The sequence below is a fragment of the Bombus vosnesenskii genome, unplaced genomic scaffold (assembly GCF_011952255.1).
Source record: "Bombus vosnesenskii isolate JDL3184/JDL3185 unplaced genomic scaffold, Bvos_JDL3184-5_v1.1 scf7180000013286, whole genome shotgun sequence".
NCBI classification, from domain to species: domain Eukaryota; kingdom Metazoa; phylum Arthropoda; class Insecta; order Hymenoptera; family Apidae; genus Bombus; species Bombus vosnesenskii.
The window spans coordinates 980,671-1,003,024 of NW_022882939.1; the positions used below are offsets into that span (position 1 = coordinate 980,671).

The 22,354-nt window shown below is 34.1% G+C and overlaps 1 protein-coding gene across 1 annotated transcript in view; it reads left to right on the plus strand.

Annotated features, from left to right (window-relative positions):
• Positions 1 to 1,257: 1,257 nt before the first annotated feature.
• The window catches only part of LOC117232378 (terminal nucleotidyltransferase 5C), a 153,081-nt gene continuing 131,984 nt past the window's right edge, over positions 1,258 to 22,354 (plus strand). The window contains exon 1 of the mRNA XM_033491729.1: positions 1,258 to 1,934. Within this exon, the coding sequence (XP_033347620.1) occupies positions 1,794 to 1,934 (141 nt within the window). The 5' untranslated portion in view covers positions 1,258 to 1,793. The remainder of the gene's footprint in view (positions 1,935 to 22,354) is intronic.

A 22,354-nucleotide genomic window follows, 5' to 3' on the forward strand; every position in this document is an offset into this window, starting at 1 on the left:
CGTTATACGGTACTTTAAAGTAGTAACGATAAAGGAACATACACGATACAAACGTCGTAAGATTTCTTATGCTTTATTAACAAGAGATGAAATAATTACTTCCGGCAGGTAAATTACATATTACTCCACAGACTCATTATTAAATAGTAATATATATCAATTACGTTCCTCGAATAATATTCTACTTTCAATACCTGCTATCTCGATTTCTCAGATCGAAATGGTCTTTTTAAATCAAATTGATACATTGTTCGTCATGGTGGTTACCAATAATTGGCATTTTTTTCGCATTAATAGTGTAATGAATCACGCGATTGTCGTGATTACATTGGTAAAATTTAGAACGAATATTCACTTATAGAAAAATATTATAGACAGGGATCCTAAATATTTAGTTAGTACTAAATATAGATTGATTAAATGTTATAACTTATTAACACGGTAAATAATTCGCTATTCTCTGTGAAACGTATGTTTACAAAAAACATACATTTCATAACATAGATATATTGTAAACATACATTTCTTGTAACTTTTATGTGTATGTAAACATTTTGGACCTAACCATGTTAGTCGTGCGTGTTTCGTTACATTGTAAATAAAATTTCAGAACAGTTTCTACAGACGCACATAATTTACTCAAAAAAGTCTCTATAAATATACAAATATTTTCGTGAGCCACAATACTCACGATCAATTACTATATAATTCACATTACAACATACATTACCAAGGTAAACGATATTCTGATACTCTGAATAACGTGTTAAACATGTTAAAATCAGAATACAATAGAAGCAATAACAGTCTTATAAAAATTTGTTAGAGTTAATTATTAATAGTACCTTAAAATGTCTCTAGAAGCTTCGAATACCTTAAACATTTCTAGGAACGCGAACGATACGTTTCTAAGATTTACCGTCAAGCCCCAGCGTGCAAAGCGGACGAAACTGCAGCGCTCTGGTTGCTCTGGACAGCCGTTTGCGCGTTCACCGGCCGTTCAAAGACGGGTTCGTCGAACGCAGGCACTACTCGGCGATGAAGTGTATAGATAGGGTTAATCGGTCGGTTCCCGGTGGTGTGTAGAGATCAGCGAGCGAAAATTAGTTTGCGAGAAAAGCGTCGCGTCGCATCGCATGGCAACGTTCGCATTTTCTGCGTCGCCGGTGGCGCTGGTTCCGTCGAAACGACGACGCCGGTAGCTTTCGAGCGATTTCGGGCAGACGTGCAGCCTGCTTTCCGCCGGTGGTGGGGATAGTTACGCGGCGTTCGACTTGAGTCGGGTGGGGCGACATCACGCCGGGACGGAACAGCACGAGATTCTCGCAGTGTCGAATCCCGCCGGTTGTCTCGTTCTTTTCGTAATTGTCGTCGACTTCCTTAATCGTTAATTCCGAGTAACACACACGGCTCGTGTAACTACGCGTTCCGCGTTCAATCGTTTGCTTTCCCGATTTTTCCCCCGTTCATTAACTTGTGTGCGCGAGTTACGAACAATTTTCTAGCCTCTCGTTTAAGACCGATTGTCTCTCGTCTCTGTCCGACCACGTGACACACGTTAGTCCAAGTTCTTACCAAGAGTTACGTTTAAAAGTGTGAGAGTCCTGTTTTTGTCGCGAGGCGTGTAAGAACATTCTGGAGAAGACGTTTCGTTTCGAGAGAGTGAATCGATCGATCCATCGCCTATTAACCGAGACGTCGCACATAGTAGCCTTAGCTTTCTTACAACGACACGAGTGAGAAGCCAGTGGTGCAGTATCAGCTTTCGTTTTGCGAGATTGTTCATTTCCATTATGGAGAAGGTGAATGGTAATATCGAGAAACGATTGCCCGAGGCGGAAGAAATTTGGACTGGGAACGTGACGATGGAAGAGCCCAGAAAAGAAACCAACAACCGATCCGTCAATCCTGGTCAGGTTCTCCCTTTGATGCAGGTAAGCTTACGTAACTCGAAACTTGCCAGTTCGCTTGCAAATCATGCTGGTTCGCGTATCGTTCCGACTACGTTACCCTTACGATGTGCTATTCGCACGCGTGATTTCGAACCGATGCGATGGGTGTCATTAACCCAAGGGAAAAGGACTTAAAGCGGAAGGACTCGGGAGTCTAGTGCTCCAAGGCAGCGCCGTATCGATCGATCCCATCGAATCATGGCGAACCGGGCGATATACAGCCGCGGCCGATTTGTTAACGCGGTCTGTCACATTAATTTAGAATTATCGTGACATTATAGGAAAATTTTATTTCTTAATGATATACTGTATAATGAAAAATTTTATTTCAGACATGCCTATGTCGATTAATCGTCTTTTATTGCTTGATTTATTTATTTAGTAATCTGCGGGCATTATCTCTATGCTATAAAGAAAATAAGAAAGAAATTACAACGTTGAGTATACAAATAAAAAAAGAAACTGAAGTACAATAATTGCAAAGCTGACTGTCTGCGCTTATAGAAAAAACCATGGAAGTGTTGATTTTGAAAATGTATGATATACATTCGCTTCGAATGGAACATTTGATTAATCATTTGACGATCGGTAAAACTGAATCGGTAAGACCGAGAAGTGTTCGGAGCAAGCAGCGAATTTATACGGAACGACACTTATTAAATTAGCATAACGGGTGTCCACACGTGATCTAAGGTGTTAGCCAATCAGTACTCTGGAATGTATTAATTTGCCGGTTTGTAACGAAAGGTGTTTCTAAGACACGTAGTATATGTATTTTTTTTCTTGGACACTTATCGCACGGGTCGTTGCGTGTTTCCATGGAACTACGAATAATTGTCGTTTCACGCTTACGTTCGATATTCGCCGGCGACGTAATAAATCCGTTTCTACGAAAATCAGGCTGACAAACATAATATAGTTGACTTTTATGCATTCACGGAAAACTTGCAGATACAAACATATATAGAATGCATATAATATATATCATATATTATACATATATATAATATACATCATATTATATCATATGCATAAATATATAAAAGTATATAAAGTATCCACGGTATAGTAGTTACGATACTTAGTAGTTAAAACAATACTCCTTGAAACATAAATACATATATGCATATGTATAAGAAATGAATTCGCATAGATATAGGATACTAAAAATTGTAACTAAATGTACAATAAACAGATAGTTCTAGAAACGACGAATCAAGCTAAAACATTTTCTTATTTTTCAAAAATCCAGACAGCACGTTTCTTTATTAAAAAAGTAAAATCTGTATGTACTGTACTATTGTACATCAATAGTTTATTGACACGGCATAAAGAGGAAAAGTACTTTGCGTTTGATACAGTCGATTCTTACGCCGCGTTAAAACGTTTCGCTGTTTTAAGTTGGTAAAACAATGGCGATATTAACCGACTATGAAGCGTGCTTCCTCCTTGAAGCTTTTTAATGCGTCCATGTTGCCATTATATTATACACCTATACGGCAACCATTCTCCCGATCCTATTTCACTCGAAATGACGTCAGTTCAGGCGGCAGTCTCGAATCCGAAGGATCATTTCCGGAGCAATGGCACGAGTATCGATTGGTCGACACGCCTGAAACTCTGAGACAAGGCGCGGATCGTGTGTAGGACGCGACATTGTGCTCCATCGATGTACCGAGATACACGAAGGCTCAATTCGCTGCCATGATAGAACGCCGATATGCATAATTATGTTCTCGGCCACGAATTTTAATGGCTTGCGATATGTCTGTGACATCCAACGAGTTATAACGAAACGATAAAAGAAACGAGAAAGAAACTGTTATCAAGAAAGTTACGTGTTTTCGTGCATGTTTTCGTGTTGGGTCTACAAGCTTAGTATCTGTTGTTTGTGACGTTACAAATTATTTTTCCTGATAATTGACGGATAACGCCGAACGAAGGAAAATAATATTGCAACTATATTACTTATTTCTGCTTTTTTAAATGTTCTTTTCCTTCTTCTTTCTTAGATTTGAGAAATAATGCAAGGATTGCCAATATTTTTCGCTTCTATTTAAGACACACTCTGTTACTAAAATAGAATTATTCATTTCTCGGCGTTCTTGCACAATAATTTGTTAATTAATGATATCAGTGAATTGATAAGTTAGAAGTTGCAAGTTATAGAATTCGATTTCACAATTTCACAATTTTATGATCGAATGGTTTATGACTGAGGAAATTTACAATAATTCGATTGTACGAGAGAACCTTGGGATTGCATTATTATTTTTATCGAAAATTTCTTTATTCCATTAGTCATTGTCCCCTTATAAGCCATTTTGTTGAATCACGCAGAAATTAAAATGCCTTAAACTATGTTAATTGACACACATACAAGAAACGACGCAGTATTTAAACAATTGAATCGACGTAATATATGCGTCGTTATTAATGAATGTATTAATGTAGGATTTCTTTTAAACCGTTAAATTAAAAGCCATTTTGTTTAGTCCAACGAAAACTATATAGCAACATAATAATAATATAACAAAGTTAATTTCTATATATGTAGTTACAAATCGATATAGATGTGTAGTATCACGCGATGCAATAAAAATATCTTGAAATATTATCGGTTAATATCGTCACGGTTGTTTTTTTATACGAATAACTGATCTCCAAATTATTTCATCAATATTCGAGTGTAATCTGATTTTTTAATAAGATTGACAATTGACGTAATATTGAGGCTATAATTATTTACATAGAGTGGACCGTGACTGTTCGTTCTTCGAGTTAGACCGTGCGCAAAGACCAACATAGTTGGTTGTATTATTATGAACCATATCATAACAACGTGTCACGAAGGGTCATATTGTTTTGCAAGTGTCGAATGATATATATATATATATATATATATATATATATACACATATACATATACAGCGAGCAAAAATATAAAGCTTATTTTGATTTATCCGCGCAATTATTTTTCAAATCAGTCTTTGTTCGAAAAAATATTCCTAATAGAATTTATCCTCTTTCCAGGAAGAGTTTTTACGATGGACACAAATTTCGTTTATTCCGTATAACACGAGTGTTTCTGAGATTTACAAGACGATCTTTGTTTTCTTAAATGATGTATAATTTCTTTTAGCTAGAACATAATTTATTTTTTAATAAATTCATTGATCTACGATATGAGACATCGAGTAATTTTTAAATATTTTTTCGAATATAAATTTATACTATCAATTTATTTTGATGAGGTATATTAATCGTGCAGAAATTGAAGAACACATTTTTTCTAAATTAATCGCAGATAATATAACGGAATCAGTCGTGAATATCTTATGCCCATTTATGTCTATTTTACATAATAAATTATGTGATTTTTTAAGTATCAGCATTAGCCTGCTGTTAGTCTTCAATCTTTACACTAAACAACTAATATGTGTATTTTTTATAAAAGTACTTTTCCATTTTGGTGAATTGTATCTTCTTTAAAAAAATCTCTGTAAGATTGTGTTTTTACTATTGAAAATCAATAGAAAGAAAATTTCTTTCACGTTCTAAAAAAAAAAAAAAATCCATTTTCACAAAGGGTAAAATATCATTCGAATAGGTATATCAAACAACTTAGAGAGGAACTTATGGTGTCATAGTGTTTATCAAATAATAAACGATAACCTTTTCCCTGAAAAATCTCGTTCAGTGGCGAGTGACTATCTATTCTTGAAGTTATTTTCTATCGGAGAGTAATTTTTTGCGACGATAGCGGCAATGATCATTGATCATTACCGTCGCGATCGTCTTAATTGTTTGAAATATGTATTCAGAAACAGAACGAGCCTGGCGCTGTTTATTGGAGTTAATGCGTTTGGACTTTAGACCACGCTATACAGGGTGTCCCGAGATAAATAATTAACGATAAGGAGAAATATAGTATTATGTTTAACGACTACGTTTTTATTTAGTACTATCATAATAATGAATATTTGCGTGGAAATATGTTATTTGTGTTTTTCTAAATATTTCATATATTCAAGATAAGACACCCTATATATATATAAGAAGTATTTCTAGAATTGATAAAAACATATTTACATTAGGACATCGTGTCGCTTCGTATATTTGTACCTAGAAGTATACCTTTCAGTTAGCCCGATTTGTTTATATGAAATTCAGAGAAAGGTTAAATTCGATGTAGTCTATCTTCTGGCGAAGGTTAAAGTGTTTTTTTTTTAAATGATAATCATAGTGTTCGATGTTTTCTATTATCGGACATTGTTGATTTATGTTCATGAAATTTTGTCAGTACATATTAATTACTCCACAATTATATTCCACGGTTTAAGAACTTTTATTTACTTAGCCCTTTTACAATATTTGTAATTGCTTAAATTTCAAACAGACCTTGAATACGTTTAAATTAAGATTTATAAATTATAAACTAATATATTTAAACTTTATAACAAGATTTTTCCATGGATAGATAAATAATATGTACACGGTTAATAGAACATCTTGTAATACTATTTTTGGTAGAATAAATTAATGTTTCAATATCATATCAGTTTCAGACAGATATTACTCATGGAACATTTTATCTTATTATTTTCATTGAAACGAATTAAAGTTTCAGTATTATAACATATTCAGATAAATATCATTAGCAGAAAATTTTGTGCTGCTATTTTCATTAAAATAAATAAAAATTCCAATATTACATCATGTTCAGGAAATAAAAGTTGAAAAGTATTTTAAAACTCTTCCTCTATCCTAGCCGTGAAATTTGTTATTCAACACAGAGAAATTCTTGGAACGATTCTAGAAACCGAATTGCTGCTCGAAGTTAAAAACGATAATCTCATGAATCGCTTGAATCACTTTGCGTTAAACACGCAATGAGCGCGATGACGTTGAAGCGGCATATTTCAAGCCTAGGCGGTATGCAGTCAGGTTCATAAATCCATTTACCTCGTTAAAAAATTAAAATGTTCGCATCAGACACGAACTACCGAATCGTATAACATGTATATTCTTCCAGTGTGTGTATTTTTCTTGAAATTTATCGTCGATACGATTAATTTCCCGTTGAGTTACACACTCTCGTGGAACTTTGAACGTAGACAGCGGTTATAATTTCTCGCGAAACCGCTATTAAAATAATCTCTCTCTCGCGCTCTCGATTGCCAGCGAAACGTACGAGCGTCTCAGAAATTGGACTGATCAACTCTGCTTTTTGTATATTTCTCGATTTTATTACGTAGGTAATGTAATTAATCTTCAGTTCTCAGGGCACGGACAATTTTCTTAGATAAAAATTGAATGCCACTTGGAATCGAAAAAATATCATTAAATTCCACAGAGAAACGTTAAGAGATAATCTCCGTAACATTTGATTATATTTCAATCTTTCAGTAGGTATTTTCAACCTCATTCTTTTATTCGTAACTTTTATATTTTTTAATGTTTCTATGAACAACGCTGTTTCGGTTATACGCGGATGTTTTTCTTTTTTTAAATTTCGACTCACTTTATCTCGAATCACTTTATTCGGTATACGTTTACGAGTCTCTTTATTACGGCGATTAAGAGAAGTGAGAAAGAGCGAATGCGGATTCGTTCGTATGAACCAATTCCTCACAAATTGCCACTGCGGATCAAGAAGCAAACGGCCAGTGTGTTCGTGCGAGTTACATAGTTACTGTTTCACTGTATAAGTAAATTATGTACATAATATGTATGTAAATACACGTATAAATATATGCACGTGCATTGAAAGAATATAAATGTACATATATGTACATGTACTTCAATCTTTCGTGACGTCTATTCTTAACTACACAAATATTCGCGTGCCCTGCATTGTTTGAAAAAGCACTCTATCCAAAACTTCTACGTGATTTTTTTCATTGATCTTTTTATTGATATATTAGATTAACAAACTCACAGTACTCAAGGGGGACCATCTTTAATACTTATTATCGTATGTTTAAGATGATTACTAATTTTTTACTACATACATATATGTTTCCAATAAATATCTTATACTTCTACCAATATGATCGCGATAATTGTGTCTCGTTATGGTATTAACGAAATTTCGAAATGTCGTATGTAATACGCAATTTTTTATATAAATGTTCTCTATTCTAAATGTTCAAATACTTTCGTGTGTCATTTATACAGTGTAGAACAGCTGGCATTACAAACGATTACTTAACCAACCGTATTTCTCGCATTCATTGTATTTATCGGTTTTTAATAATACCGTTCGTGAATATTCCAGCCATTCTGACTCCTCTGAATCGCTGAATTAATTAACTCGGATGCCCCGATGACGCTGTTGGAAGGATTACGTAATAGACTCGCTGTGAAATGACATTTTTTCTTTTAGCGAAGGTGTACACTTCGGATCTTGTTCCTTCTGTCGTTCTATACTGATTCGTCATGGTCTGAGAACTTATTTAGTAACATTTTCGAATTCTGTGAATAGACACAGAATGGCTGTTGGTTGGAAGATGGAGTATTTTGCTTGACGGAGATAGTGTTGTTTGCTACTATCTTATGTAATTCGTGGGAAGGAAAAAAGAGATAAGTGGTGTAATCAGACTGTATAGATATTTTTGTTTTATTAATTCTCAAGTATATGATTTTTCAAAATATAGCAAGATATTTTGAAATTATTGGTTTATACGTTGCAAGAACATGGAAAAATAATTTGAAATATTCGTACCACTTTTTTGATCGAAGGAAAAGATTTATCGCTAAAGAGATTGTTGTTAAATTCTTTTTTTTTTTCTATAAAAGGGTAAGAGGAATTTTTTATATATAATGTCGTAATAACTACAAATGGCACAGACGTTCGAATTATAGCTGGGAAAGATTACAAAAGACGAAATAACTTGTTTATGAACAGACAGACACTTTATGTCTTTGTGCTATGAATACATCATTAATTTAGACACTATACAGTAAATGTTATGTGTCTACTATATTGGGGAATACAGGTATGTTGCCAAATGGCAGTTGCATTTAAAGATTAATGTTTCCTGGAATATGATGTGAAATTTGTTCCTTTGAAAAGAAAGAAAATTTTTATGAATACATCATCTGGTAAAATATAATAAATGTACGATAACGATAAAGTGATATATGCGAAATCTAGATATATGAATATCTGTTAAGAACATTTAGATTAAAATAATGCAATTAATATTTTGATGTAACGAGAAATGTACATCATCTGATAAAAATATATCGTTACTTTAGATACATTTCATAAGACGTGATAAAAATTCGATAGCAAACAAAATGATATACGATAAATATCATAGGTATATGATTATTGTAACTTTCACGTTGCTAAACCTGCTAAAGCTCATTTTCTTCATTGAACCTATAAAACTGTATAATTGTCTTGTGTAATAACAACTATATAATCCACAGAATGATAAATTAACCTAATAAGAAAATTGACATTATTCAATATATTCCTATGTTATTAAGTAATTTAAAAAAAGTCCTCTTACCCTTTTATCGCGCTTTCTAATTAAACAAACATGTTCTGGCTCCTACAACATTGAGATATTGAAATGCTAACAATCACGAAACAATCCTGTTGTATCTGTGGCGTCACACGTCATTTAAATTAATCACGCTTCCGATAATTTGTCTTCGGCACATTAATTAACGTCCTGTCGTCGTCGAGTATATGCAATCGTTTATGACTTATTATAAATCATTTCTACAACCATTTAAACTCCGAAACTTCTTCGTCGCGTCTTGTCGTCCTTTCCGTTGGTTTACGCTCGTTTAATTCGTTGGCGTGTACAGTTATCTATGAGTCGATTTGAGACATTATGGCTGCTTTGTATTAATTTGGTCATTGTTAGGGACAGATCGAAAGCTGATTTCTAACTTTACAAAATTCGAATTCGATATCGAAAAATGTTATTGTATATTTACGTTTTACAATATTTCGAAGTAGAATATCTTGAAATAATTGTTCAAATGATTACCAGGAAGGGTAGTTTTTCTCTAATCACTGTAATTAAAAAATCGGATAAAGTTTCGTTTAAAATAAAATATCCTATGAAAATCTTATTGAGAAAGTCCACGTAGCCGCTAATTGTTTAAGTCCTTGTCATCATTACCATTTTCATGTATTTAATTTAAAAAACTCGTACAGAACGGAAAGAAATCATGCTACGGTTAACAGACGAGTGCAAAGAGTTAATAATAATGGTAAATAGTGATTTTGGTTAAGAAAAAATAATACACATAGGGTTTTCTAATGTGGAAAAATTGGTATGCCAATGGTTCGTATATATCTCTGCATACCGAAAACGCAAACTTGGCCAAAGATGACGCTTTCATATATTACATATTCAAATGGAACGTCCCACTAAAGAAAAAGTGTCACTGTGTTAACCGGAAGTCAGCAACGTTTTCCAGTGAAAGCTTCTTCGATATTTCTTGGCTGATTACTATATAATTGGCCTCGCGCATACGGTAATGAGCAACTCGTGGTTAATGGCAACGATTCTTCGTATCATGAAGCAAGGAAAGAAACGTTCATTTTCTTGGCGTGAAAAAAAGGTAATAATTTGTCGAGGAAGGATGAGATACGATAGATTACGTTTTACGGCTTGGAAAGGAAAAGAGAAACCGTCTAATTACTTAGGAATCATATAGATTTTTGTACTCTTTGATAGACTTCGTCTTGTTTAACTATTGCGTAATCCTTTTTTAAGGAAAATGAATGATGATGTTGGTTTTAATAATGAATGGAATATAGACAGTGTCAATGTTATTTGAAGTTACAGTGAAAGTGACGAAGAAGTTTGTTTATCTTCGCTGCAATAGGATTGCAGATGTTTGATTAATCGTATCATTTTTATATATAGCTTGAATTTAATCAACAACGAAATAAAATTTAAGACTACAGAAAACAAGACGAAGATGTAAACGAAAGAAATGTATAGAGAAAAGTATACTACAGTAGAAAGAATAAAACTGGAGCAATATTTAGGGCATTTAAGACGGTGGAAGAAAAGATACAATATTTTGAATAAGACAAAATTATTCTTAACCAAAGTACACATTTTATATGTTTCGATTACAAATCTTTGTTTTATTCATTATTTATTTATTTTATTCATTTATCTCGGAACTATTATTCATTATGTAATAATCTAATAGAATTTTAGAAGAAAATACTCCATCGATTCAAATGGCTTTTACTTCGGTTAAATATTTTTATTTTAATACAATTGATCTGGAAATTATTATGCAATGACCCACTATTACTTTCTTACTATCGATCAAAGAGCAGAGAATAATTCATTCTTCCTGCTCATCGAATCATCGAAAATCGTCGATTATTCTTTCCAAACTATACACTCGATTCACTTTTTTTTACTAGTCTTTTCGTTGCCTTTAATAAACTGTCATCTTAACAGAGGTGTTACGTCAATCCTCGATTCAGTCACTTTGTTCTTGCGTTGAAAAACTTTTTTAAACCGCCCACGTGCAGGCATTCTTCGATACGGTTGCCCGTCGACATCGATAACCGGACTGATCTTTAAATAGAATAAACGTTTTGTCACCGGCAACCGAGGGTCGGTGATCGTACGTGAAAGTAACGAGAATGAAGAAAAGGTTAAGCGAAAGGTAGAACCACTTTGGTCTACCTAAACGATCGACATGCCATTACGAATTCAATGGTGCTTTAAATGGAGTTCAGCCTTATCAAGCCTTTGCGTATTCCTTTGCATAATTCAACGTCACTGACTGCCAGTGGCTGCCCATCAGTATCCACGATCATTCCGTCTTGTCACTCGTCTTTTCGCGTTTCATTGCTATCTTGTTCCTTTGGCAGGTGTATCTAAGCTTTGAATTGCATCTCGTATTCACATGGCCGTTAATTTCAATTTTCTATTATCGTCGTTAATTGGCGTCGATCATTTCAAGAAATATCTCCTCGTCCGTGAGAAGATCTAGTAATTGCTTCTATATGAAATAAATTGGTAAGAAGTGTTTGAAATACGTGAAGTTTTGAAAGATTTGACATTTCTTTCCCGAAACAGGTTTGTTTAGAGTTTACAGGAATATTTCACGCTTCTTTCTTTGATCGTTATCTTCTTTACTGTTTCTGTCCGTTTGCTGTATAATTCATTCCACCTTTCAAAGGAATTTGAATTCGTTTATGATTAGTATGATCTATCGAAGAATTATAAAGGTTCCAACAATTGGCGAAAAATCTTAACAAACGAACGTATGCATATTTTTATAGAAGGTATGACCTAAATTGAGATTCGTTTTATTTACCACGTACTATAACGAGCATTTTAGTTTAGATGTTATATATTACATCTAACCTATTCACGATAGCTTTTATCTTGGATATGTAACTGGAAATATTTCAAGCTGAAATCCAAGCTTGATTTTATCCTGTCGTCAGTGTATTCATTTTTAGACACAGCGTGTTCGTAAACGACCCTTTAAGCTTGAGACCTGCAGGCTCGTAGCTTGGCTCGTGCTCCGTGTGTACGACCACTAAATTTCGGTTTTACAACGTAGACGTAATTAAAGTCACTCTGACCGGTTATAATAAACGGGGCAGTAAATTATTACGGAGGCCGTAGAACAGGCCAGCCCACGAAAGGATACGATTCTTCGTTGAAGGAGCCCTAAGGACCTTAAGAACGCTGACGATACGATTCGCGTGAGAATTTCTCGTTTATCCTGCGGAATCCTCGAGAGTGTTTTCGAGTAAACAGAAACATCCTCGAGAAGCAAACAACTTTGCTAATAAATACCTTGTTTCCTGTTAACAGGAAAAATTCTTGTAGATAGAAGATTAGAATTATACTCATGGAATGATGAAACTAATTGTATAACGTGTATCTTTAATAACGTATATGTTTCCTAAGATAAAAATTTAGAGTGCCTATTGTCTTTGAGAAAAAGAAATTGTTTCATCTATTCTTAGATATAATTAAAAATGAAAAAGAGAAATTTGTTTTTACATATAGTATGATTATGAAAAGATCGATTCTATTTCCTCTAGAATTGTACGTATTATTTTTGCATCAATTTTGATTATGTGAATTATTCACGTCAAAAATTTCAAAATTCCTTTAATTAAAAACCTTCGATCTTTGTGCTAATTGGAAATAAGATAAAAACAGGAAGAAATTTATTAGCCACTTTGAGATACATTTATTCGAAATATAATGTCAACATATCTCTTAGTAGCTTCCCATTAAAAACTCCGTGTTCTCTAAACCTATCCGATTATCAAATAAATCATCAAACAGATAATCCCGAACCGTTGGATTTTTAATTTTCACCATGACTAGGGGGTAAATTTCTGATTCTTCGGATTTCGATCGCGTTTTCAGACCTTTCTTGCAAACCTACTCTGGAGAAGTGCTCAGAAAACGTCGAAACGAACCTATACTAATAAAATCTTGATCGAAACTCGAGAAACTACGAATATGCAATGGCAAACCTCTTGTACCTTCCAAGTAACGGAACATCAGGAAGGGTTAATTAAGTCGCGATTGAAGCATCTGTTCGATGAAATGGCAAGCAGAGATCGCTCGGCGAACGATTTACTTATCCCGAGTAACATCATGGGAAAGACGATCTGCTTTCTAATTACATCCTTTTAAGGAGATCCAAGGGCGCGTTCACTTTCGTGGCTCGTTAAAACCGACCGAAATCGACTCGTTAATCGTGGCGGTTTCTTCGGTGGAATTAGTGTCGAAGAACGAGGCGATGCCACTAGCCTCGTGTGTGCCGCTGTCGAAAATAGAAGCACTCGCGGTCAAACGCGCGAAACCGGTCACCTCTCCGTAGAATAGCGCGCTAGTTAAGGTCAGGATATTTCTGGACGTGGATGAAAGTGGTGTGGATTGGTATTCGCAAAGACGAACTGTTTCTTTCGTGGCTGGTTAATCGTGTTAGTAGGTGAAATTAACACTGTTTCCGCGACGCTGAAACTTTTTTTAAGGTCGATATCCTTCGATCAATACATCGAAGATGTATCTTCGTTACTTTATAATTTTTCAATTTTCGTATGTTTGCACACTGTCTTGCATTTTTATCGAATGCTTCCTTGAACCAGGAATAAGGCACGGTAATTCGTTTGGTTTTGCTATGCTCTCTATAATTAATCTAAACTTCTCGAAGAGTAAAGTTTCGTATTAGCCTAGAAATGTTATTGGAACTCTTTACAATAGTTCTGTGTAAAGTTTATAATGATTTAAGTGCAGTTTAAAGTGATTTGATTCATGCAATTTCTACTGAAAGTCTCGTAACTTATGTTAGAATATTGATAAAAGTTAGAATGTTTACGAGATGTCCGAGAAACGAAATGGAAAATTTCAAGGCTCGCAGTAGGGTTAATTGTCATTGGAATTCTACATATATTTAGTTTTTAATAATATTTTTATCTCAGTGGTAAATATATTATAAGATTATTTCAAAATGTTTTTGAAATGTTTTTTGAAATGTTTTCGCAACCTAAAGGATTACAACTAACAAACGTGCTATAGTTATTAATTCAGAAAATACATAAACTCTCAAATAAGCATTCGACACGACGTGTAAACTTTATTTTACGTAGAATAACACGTAGGATAGCTTACAGAAACTTCACCGCTGATTAAAATCTACATTCTGATTAAATGTTAATAAACGTGGGATCATTGTGCAAATAGCGGAGGATCGTTACGTTGTCTTCAACATAATTCTTTCTCGTAAGCGTACGAAACGTAGATCGAAGATATAATAGTAAACAAAAAGAAAAAGAACAATTCAACATCGTCTCCTCGTACGTTAATGATTTCGCGTCACATAATTAATTGGTACTCTACGTGGCACGAAATATAGCTTCAAATTATCGCGCAGGTAGCACGATAACTCTCATTAATCGGTCACTGCACTTTTATTGTACCGGAAACGCGCTACCTAAAATTCAATTTTTCCGTCGTTATCTGGTCCTAGCGTTTCCTTAATTTCGTAAACGTCCAAAAATTAGAAAAATACGAATTTTTTAAGATAATAGCTAGTCTCGCATTTGTTTAGTTACGTAAACGTTCAGAAATATGAAAAACGAATTCTTGGAAATAATACGTCGCTTTATAAGTAGGATATTTATGCAGATTGATATTTTTGATAATGTAACTAGTGGACTATGGTCCCACTTAGTGTTATCTGGAAAAGGTCGAGGAGATCCTCTATACCACTTGAACAATTTTTTAAACCAAAAATTATTTTAAACGAAGAAAAATTACAATAAATTTGTAAGAAATGTTTCAATTCTGAAACTAATAATTTTTATAAAACTGGAATAAATAAGTGAAAAGAATTACGTAGAAATTGCTCTTCTTAAATATATAATATTGAAATTTTATTTGGAAATAGAACTTTCCGTATGCACCGATCTAAAATATTTTTTCTTCGTTCAGATTTCTTTCGTATTAATGGCGTATCCAGGTAACATATAGGGTCATTCTGTAAATCGTTGTCATTCGTTAAATAAAGCAGCCGGAGGTTTTTTCAATCTACATCGAAAACGTCCAGGACCATGTAGAATTAGTCGAGTAGATCTCGAAGGTCGCGATAAATCTTTTGGTCGGTCCGAGTGCGGAAAAGGATGAGTAGACTCAGCACATGCAGACCAAGCGCAGTGTTTCGCAAATTGAAGACTGCGAAGGAATTTTATCCTTTGCTTACGTCAGTTTCGAACTTACTATTCTTGGAAGTGTAGTCTCGAGAATGACTATTTTTTTTATATTCATTTTATGGAAGAAGTTTTGTCTTGTTTTGTGTCTATATAAAGCTTAGCATTTTTTGTACGAATTTAGGAGCCATAGATTTTTTTTTTTTTTATTAACGTCTACTTCTTCAGATGATAATGAATGATGGAAAAATTTGATGATTTGCAATTCATAATTTTGCTACGTCCCCAAATCGGTTTTTTGCTGGATGTCTGTTACTCTTGTTATTAATTTGAAATTAATGCTATAGGTATCAATAGTAATTTCTTCTATTTCAATAACCATTCAATGAAATAACATTTTAAGGTAAAATAATTCTAATCTGACTTCTTTTTCAAATTCTCAAGTGACTCAAAATTTTAGGAAATAATAGCGTACACGTCAGCTAACTTAAAAAGATCAGAGATTCTTAAAATGCCAAATAGAAATCGCAGAAACTTCAAGCACGGATCTCTTAAAATAGAAGCAACCGGACAAAACCATACGAAACAGGTTGAAACTCATCCTCGGGAGACTCAAGGGAAGCTAGTTATTGTTTTAATTTCTACGTTCTCTGTGCAAGTCAGAATTGCCTCATCCAGCACGTTTTGATTTTGACGCAAATCAGAAAATGTACGCGTTTCAAGGCGCATAGAAACAAAGAGTCCTTATATTTCGCGTTTGTGCAGCCTTATCGGAAGAAAAGGGGAACGATTTCGTTATTTGTGAGAAAAGAAAAGTGTTGTTATTTATCGCGTGGAAAAGTCGAGTAACACTTTCCATGCTGGTTGTCGCTGTTGGCCAGTTCTGATGCTGCAGACACGGGGCAACGACCCATTGATCCCACGGGAGACTCTGCACCGTTGCAACTGGCACACAGGTCAAACTGCATCGACTTGTAGAAATGGTTAGGGGTGTAGCGGCACATGAATCAGAGGATAATTCAAATCATGTTGTTTCATCATACTTAGGTTAGAATACAAGTAATGTAAGAACAAATAGACTCCGGGTAAAACAATGTCGCCGTTACGCATAACCGTCGAACAAAGACGAATTTGAATCTTCCGACCCCCATCTCCGCCCCCAACCAGTATAAATAAACCAACGCAACCGAAAGAGTACAGTATCTAACAGTATCTTCGAGTATCTACGAGTATCAACGAGCGATCTACCGAGTTACATGACGAACATTTATTGAGTATTCATCCGCAATTTTATACTTCTTATTAACGACTCAGCGATTATAGGCTGTAATTTATTATTTTAAATAAATTCGACGGTTACGACAACAAACGATAACAAATAAATTTCACGGTCAAACTTCCGATATACTTTGTCCTCTACAGAGTCGGTTCATGCGCTGGCTATTCCTGTTGCTCGGTACAGAATAATTAAAATCATAATGGCAAGCGAGAGTGTCGAAATCGATTCTGTTATTACGAGTGTAGGAATATGGAAAGGAAAAATGATCGCATATGGCGAAATTTTTTGGAACCGCTGACTTGGAACGTAGATCGAAGTTTGGGAACTAGGTTCAGCTTTTTAGATTGGAATTTCAATTCACATTTGATAATTAGCGTTTGGTATACGGCAACATTCTTCGCTTGGCTTACGATACAAGGTATATTTAAGTCCAGGAGCTAGGTTTAGATTTTTCTACGGTGCTAATGAAGCTTTAAAAATATAACACGTTACACTCAGAAAAGTGTCACTGCATGACGAATGTATTCGTTTCATGAAACGATTGAATTAATTGGTTTACTTACCTAGTGAAACACATTGCTCACGTACGAGTCATTCGATACCTCGGAAGTGTGTTTGTTGGACGAAGTTAATAATAAAACCGAGGGCGGAGTGAAAGAGCCAGATATTAATTACATCACCACGATTTTTTTAAAACAGTTTCAGGTCCCCCTTCGTGTCTTTATATGGGTTGCCTTTCCATAACGTAATAAGTGGAATGTGTTATTTATCTTATTCCAGGAAAGTAATATCGCAATGATATATAAATGTTTCAGACACAGTTGACCCCGTCCTTTTACATCATGCGTAATGCAGGTAGGATTCACGAGTTTGTTTTTCAAATTTTAGAAATTTTCTTGAGATTTTCTTTGCGTGATTATTCTTCTCGTGAACTCATCGTACGTTGTTTGCTTCTTAAAAATAACTTCTAGTACGATGATTAGGACATTTTATGCAAATAGACTTCACTTCAGAAGTTTTCTCGTCTTCAAGGAAATGTGCCAATGTGGCCTAAAAATGTTAGACTAGTCAAAGGTCGAACGTTCATCTTCGTGAACGAGTTTCTAAAATAGAAAAGAGGAAAATAGAAAAAATAATGGATGAATCGTCTAGTAAATTTTAATCTTTCCAACTGTTCATGAATTCTTCTCGACAAAGGATAATAGTTTGATTATTCAGAAATATTCAAGTCGTAAAGTTGATGTGTGTGTAACATAAAATAGAAAGAAATTCTAATTAACATTCTTTTTCGCTATTTCTTTCCGAAGTATCTATTATTACAATCTTTTTAGACTTTGCAATTCCTTTCGTTATTTCAGCGTTTAGTTTTTATTCAACCAAAGCAACTGATGTCTAGAATGATCGTTTTTTAATCTCTACGTTCCGTCATTATTTGAGAACCGCTGCTTTAAACTATCTCCTCTCACGAATTAAACATTTCGAAAAATTTCTTCTTTTGTAAATTCTCCAACAAAATACTTTACACAAAAGTACAAATTTCTTTTTCCGCCAGTATCTCAAAATACAAACAAGCAAAGTATGGAACAAAAGACACCTGTTACAAGGTAAAAGGAAAAATGTTGAACACGCAAGATGTCGTAAACATAGAAACTTTCATGTAACTCTCGTGCAATTTCCATTATAATCTTAATCGTAAACGCCAACGTTTGGGATAATGTATGCCACGTGCGGTTTTGTTTTGGATAACACTCCGGAACATTTTCAAGCATTGTCGTGTCCGCGATAACTACCTTCGCGAATCAGCAATCGGGAAATAAATTAGCATAGGCCCAGCCACGTCGAACCGGATTCACCAAGGTCGACGATATAGAGAGTATCGTCGTTCTACCTGGTTCAAGCGGAAACCGAGCAATTTTTTATTTCGAGTAATACGTACGATACAGCGAAACTTCATTTGTCATAATTTACCGAGGAATAAATAGTTTGTATAATAGAAATTCTCCAGAGTAGTTATGTTTTTTAATTCGTAATAACAGGAGTTCGCATTCAGATAAATGGATACACTCATTAATTCATTAAAAGTTGATAGATCTTTCTCAATTTCCATCTCAGGATCTAGCAATGGACTTGGTTTATAAGTTTTATATTTAATCATTTATTCACTCCTTGATCTATCATTTTAATGCTCAACTACTTATCCTAATTATTCAATTATACATTCTATTTCTTTTTCTATCTTTGCCTCTCAATCATTCCTAACCATCACAGTTCTCTGCTAAGCGTTTTGAACATTGAAATAAATTTTCTTCCATATTTCCATATCTAGCTTCTGCCTAATTAATCTTTGGCTATTTCTCTGCCTACTTTCATTTTTATTAAACATACAATCATAGTGTGACATCGTCTTTATATACAACACATATTTTTATTCCGGGCAATCAATTTCTTTTAATTGTAATATCGTGCTTGAATTGTTCAATTTTATTATTCTGTAATTGTCTTTCCACATTAGTAACTTATCTATTCTTTTACCTTCACTTCTCGATTATTCCAACGTCATACGAATTTCTTTAATTGACTAGCTATAATTCGCTTCAAATAAATGGAATTCTACGCTAACTACCTTGCAATTAATTCAATTATTTTTAATTTGTAAGGAAGTTGATCGACTATCGTCAAAGGAATTTTACAATGCAACCATGTGTTCGAATAATAAGAAATCGTCGATATTATCGGTAGACAGGTGCGAATCGATTTCACTTTCCGTTCTGTTTGCAAACTATGTATCTATTTTTTTCTTGAAGACATCTGTTCGATGTTTCAATAAGTGTCCTTCTTCTTTCTATATTTTTCTTCTTTTTACACGTCTTACCATTGTCTGATCGTATTATTTTCGAGTGATCGTGCTTGCTGCTCTGTTTGTCGTTCAACAGAAATTCATGTCATAATGTCGTGCAAGTATAAAGGTGTTGTGACGTCAGTGAATTGGTAATCGAACGCGGTAATAGGAAACGAAATATTTGCGAGCTGTTTCGAAATACAGTGGTTAGTGGTATACTAAACTGCTCGACTGAATTTTAATGTTCACACACTGCAAACACTAAATTACCTGCCACTCGACTAAACCACTGCAACGTCTTACTAAACTACTCGATTAAATTTCGATATTTACACACAGTAAGTTACTAAATTACTCACCACTGAATTAAATTACTGGACGTGTCTGAATCGGCCTTAAGAATCAGAGAGTTAACATCATAGAGTCGATCACTTTGGCTTCCCATTCATTCTTGATTCGTTCTTATCTCGGAATGCACTTCGCCATTGAATTTCGCTTTCATTCGTTTGATATTACGTAAAAATACCGGCAGGTCTTCGTTTTTCCGACCGTATTATTATATGCACGTTGCTGTTTGTGGATCAAGGTATTGCCAACGATTCACACGTTCTATATTGTCAACCTGAATCGCCACGTCTGATAGACTCGTTAAAAATTTAGACTCGTAATTAGCGTAGAGTCGCGGTCTTAGCCATATCATAGCATCGCTAACTTTTTTCTGTAGTTGAATAATAATAGACCGAACGAATTAGAAATGCAAAGCAAGAGTATTAAACGTTGCCTGCATTATTTCACGCATCGTGGATTATTAACGAATAAAAAATTAAAAACGTGAAAAATGACGAATGTACACAGAATATACATTATATGCAGAAATACATGGAATGTTTAAAGCATGGTAATCATTAAAGCGAGGATTTTTATAAATGTATGGGAAATTTTAGGGTGAGAAGAATGCAGAAGGTGCATATCATATGCAAAGATATAGATAAAAGTTGTATAATATTGTTATAATATTAATAATAATAAAATAATTAAATAATATTAGTAATAATAAATAATAATAAAATTGTTGTAATATTTACCAGCTGACCAAATTTCTGTTTGTGTTTCATTTCCTTGAGTGTATTCATAGGAATATAAATTTGAGTATTTATTACTGATACTCAATACAGAGTATTGAGTATTATATATTGAGTATTATAAATATAGTGATTATTATTGTAATTAATGAATATACAGAAAAGTGTCAAAAGTACAACACTATCGCTATTTTTATTTCGCTGTTGTCTAATAACTTTCGTTATTCTATCAGTATACGAGTTTCGTACTTTCCCGTGTCACGGTGTGAAATCAGAATTTTTCCTTCTATCAGTCAAACCTCGAAGGAGAAATTTTCCGATATATTGTTCAATGGAGTCTTCGGTGTTTCGAAAAGCGCTATGACCAATTCGTCGACGAACGATTATCAATTAGACGTGTTCTTCAGAAAAAGTTTACTTCAAAGAAAGTGGATAAAAATCTTAAAGGGTAGAAAGGATTCAGGAAGTTCAAGTTCCACGTTGAAGAATCGATGGTATCATAATGTCTACCATAAATCACGTGTTATCATTACCACTACTTCTATAGTCATTTCTTCGATCGTGTGAAAATTGATTGTACAAAAAACAACAAACAAATAAAATTTTCGACGTAAATTGTCATCGTGATGAATCTTCGAAAATATATAGAACAATTCGAATATAAAGAACAATTCTATTGTCCATTGTTCTTATCGTTTTCAATGCGATGAAATATTCATTTCGTAGAACGAATTATCGCAAGTAAATACAAATGGAGATAGATACGCGCGATTAAAATAGAAATGTGTTAAAATAGTGATGTATTGTAGTGGATTGAAATAACGAAAAACTCGACGAGAATCGATTAAGCAAACACGTAAAATCCAACGAGAGTCCAATAATAATCGCCTTATCAGTAGCTTATCGCTATTCAATTAAAACCCGTTTAATTATTTTCAGTAAAACGAAGGTCGACCTGTCGAATTTGAACGACAGTTGCGCAACGAATAAAAATTTGCACCACTTGAAAACCACGAGCGTCTAACATTCGTTTTAAATCGTCGACCATGTTCTGCTATTACGTCGCTTTTGCCAATTACTTGATCATGATTTCCAGTTTTCTAATATATTCAGCGTAATATCAATGAAACTAATTAAAAATCTACACCTGACTGTATATCTTCAAAAATTCACCGTTCCGTTCGTTTTTTGAAACTAATTATAATGTACATCAGGCTATTTACATTCAAAAACACACTGCTCAAATATATTACGATATTTTCAAAACCCTATGATTTACTCGAAAACCTAGTAATCTTTTCGAAAGCCTCCAATATACTCAAATGCACCTGAACATCCTCAAAACCTTACAATTTACTCAAATATTTTCCAAATGTTTCGATGTTACGACTCAATTTGTTCAGAACTTTCTAATTTACTAAGACTCGTCTGCATATTTCCAACACACTAGAATCTACTTAAACATGCTGCAATATTCTCCAAAACTCTACAATCCATTCACAATGCACCTTAATA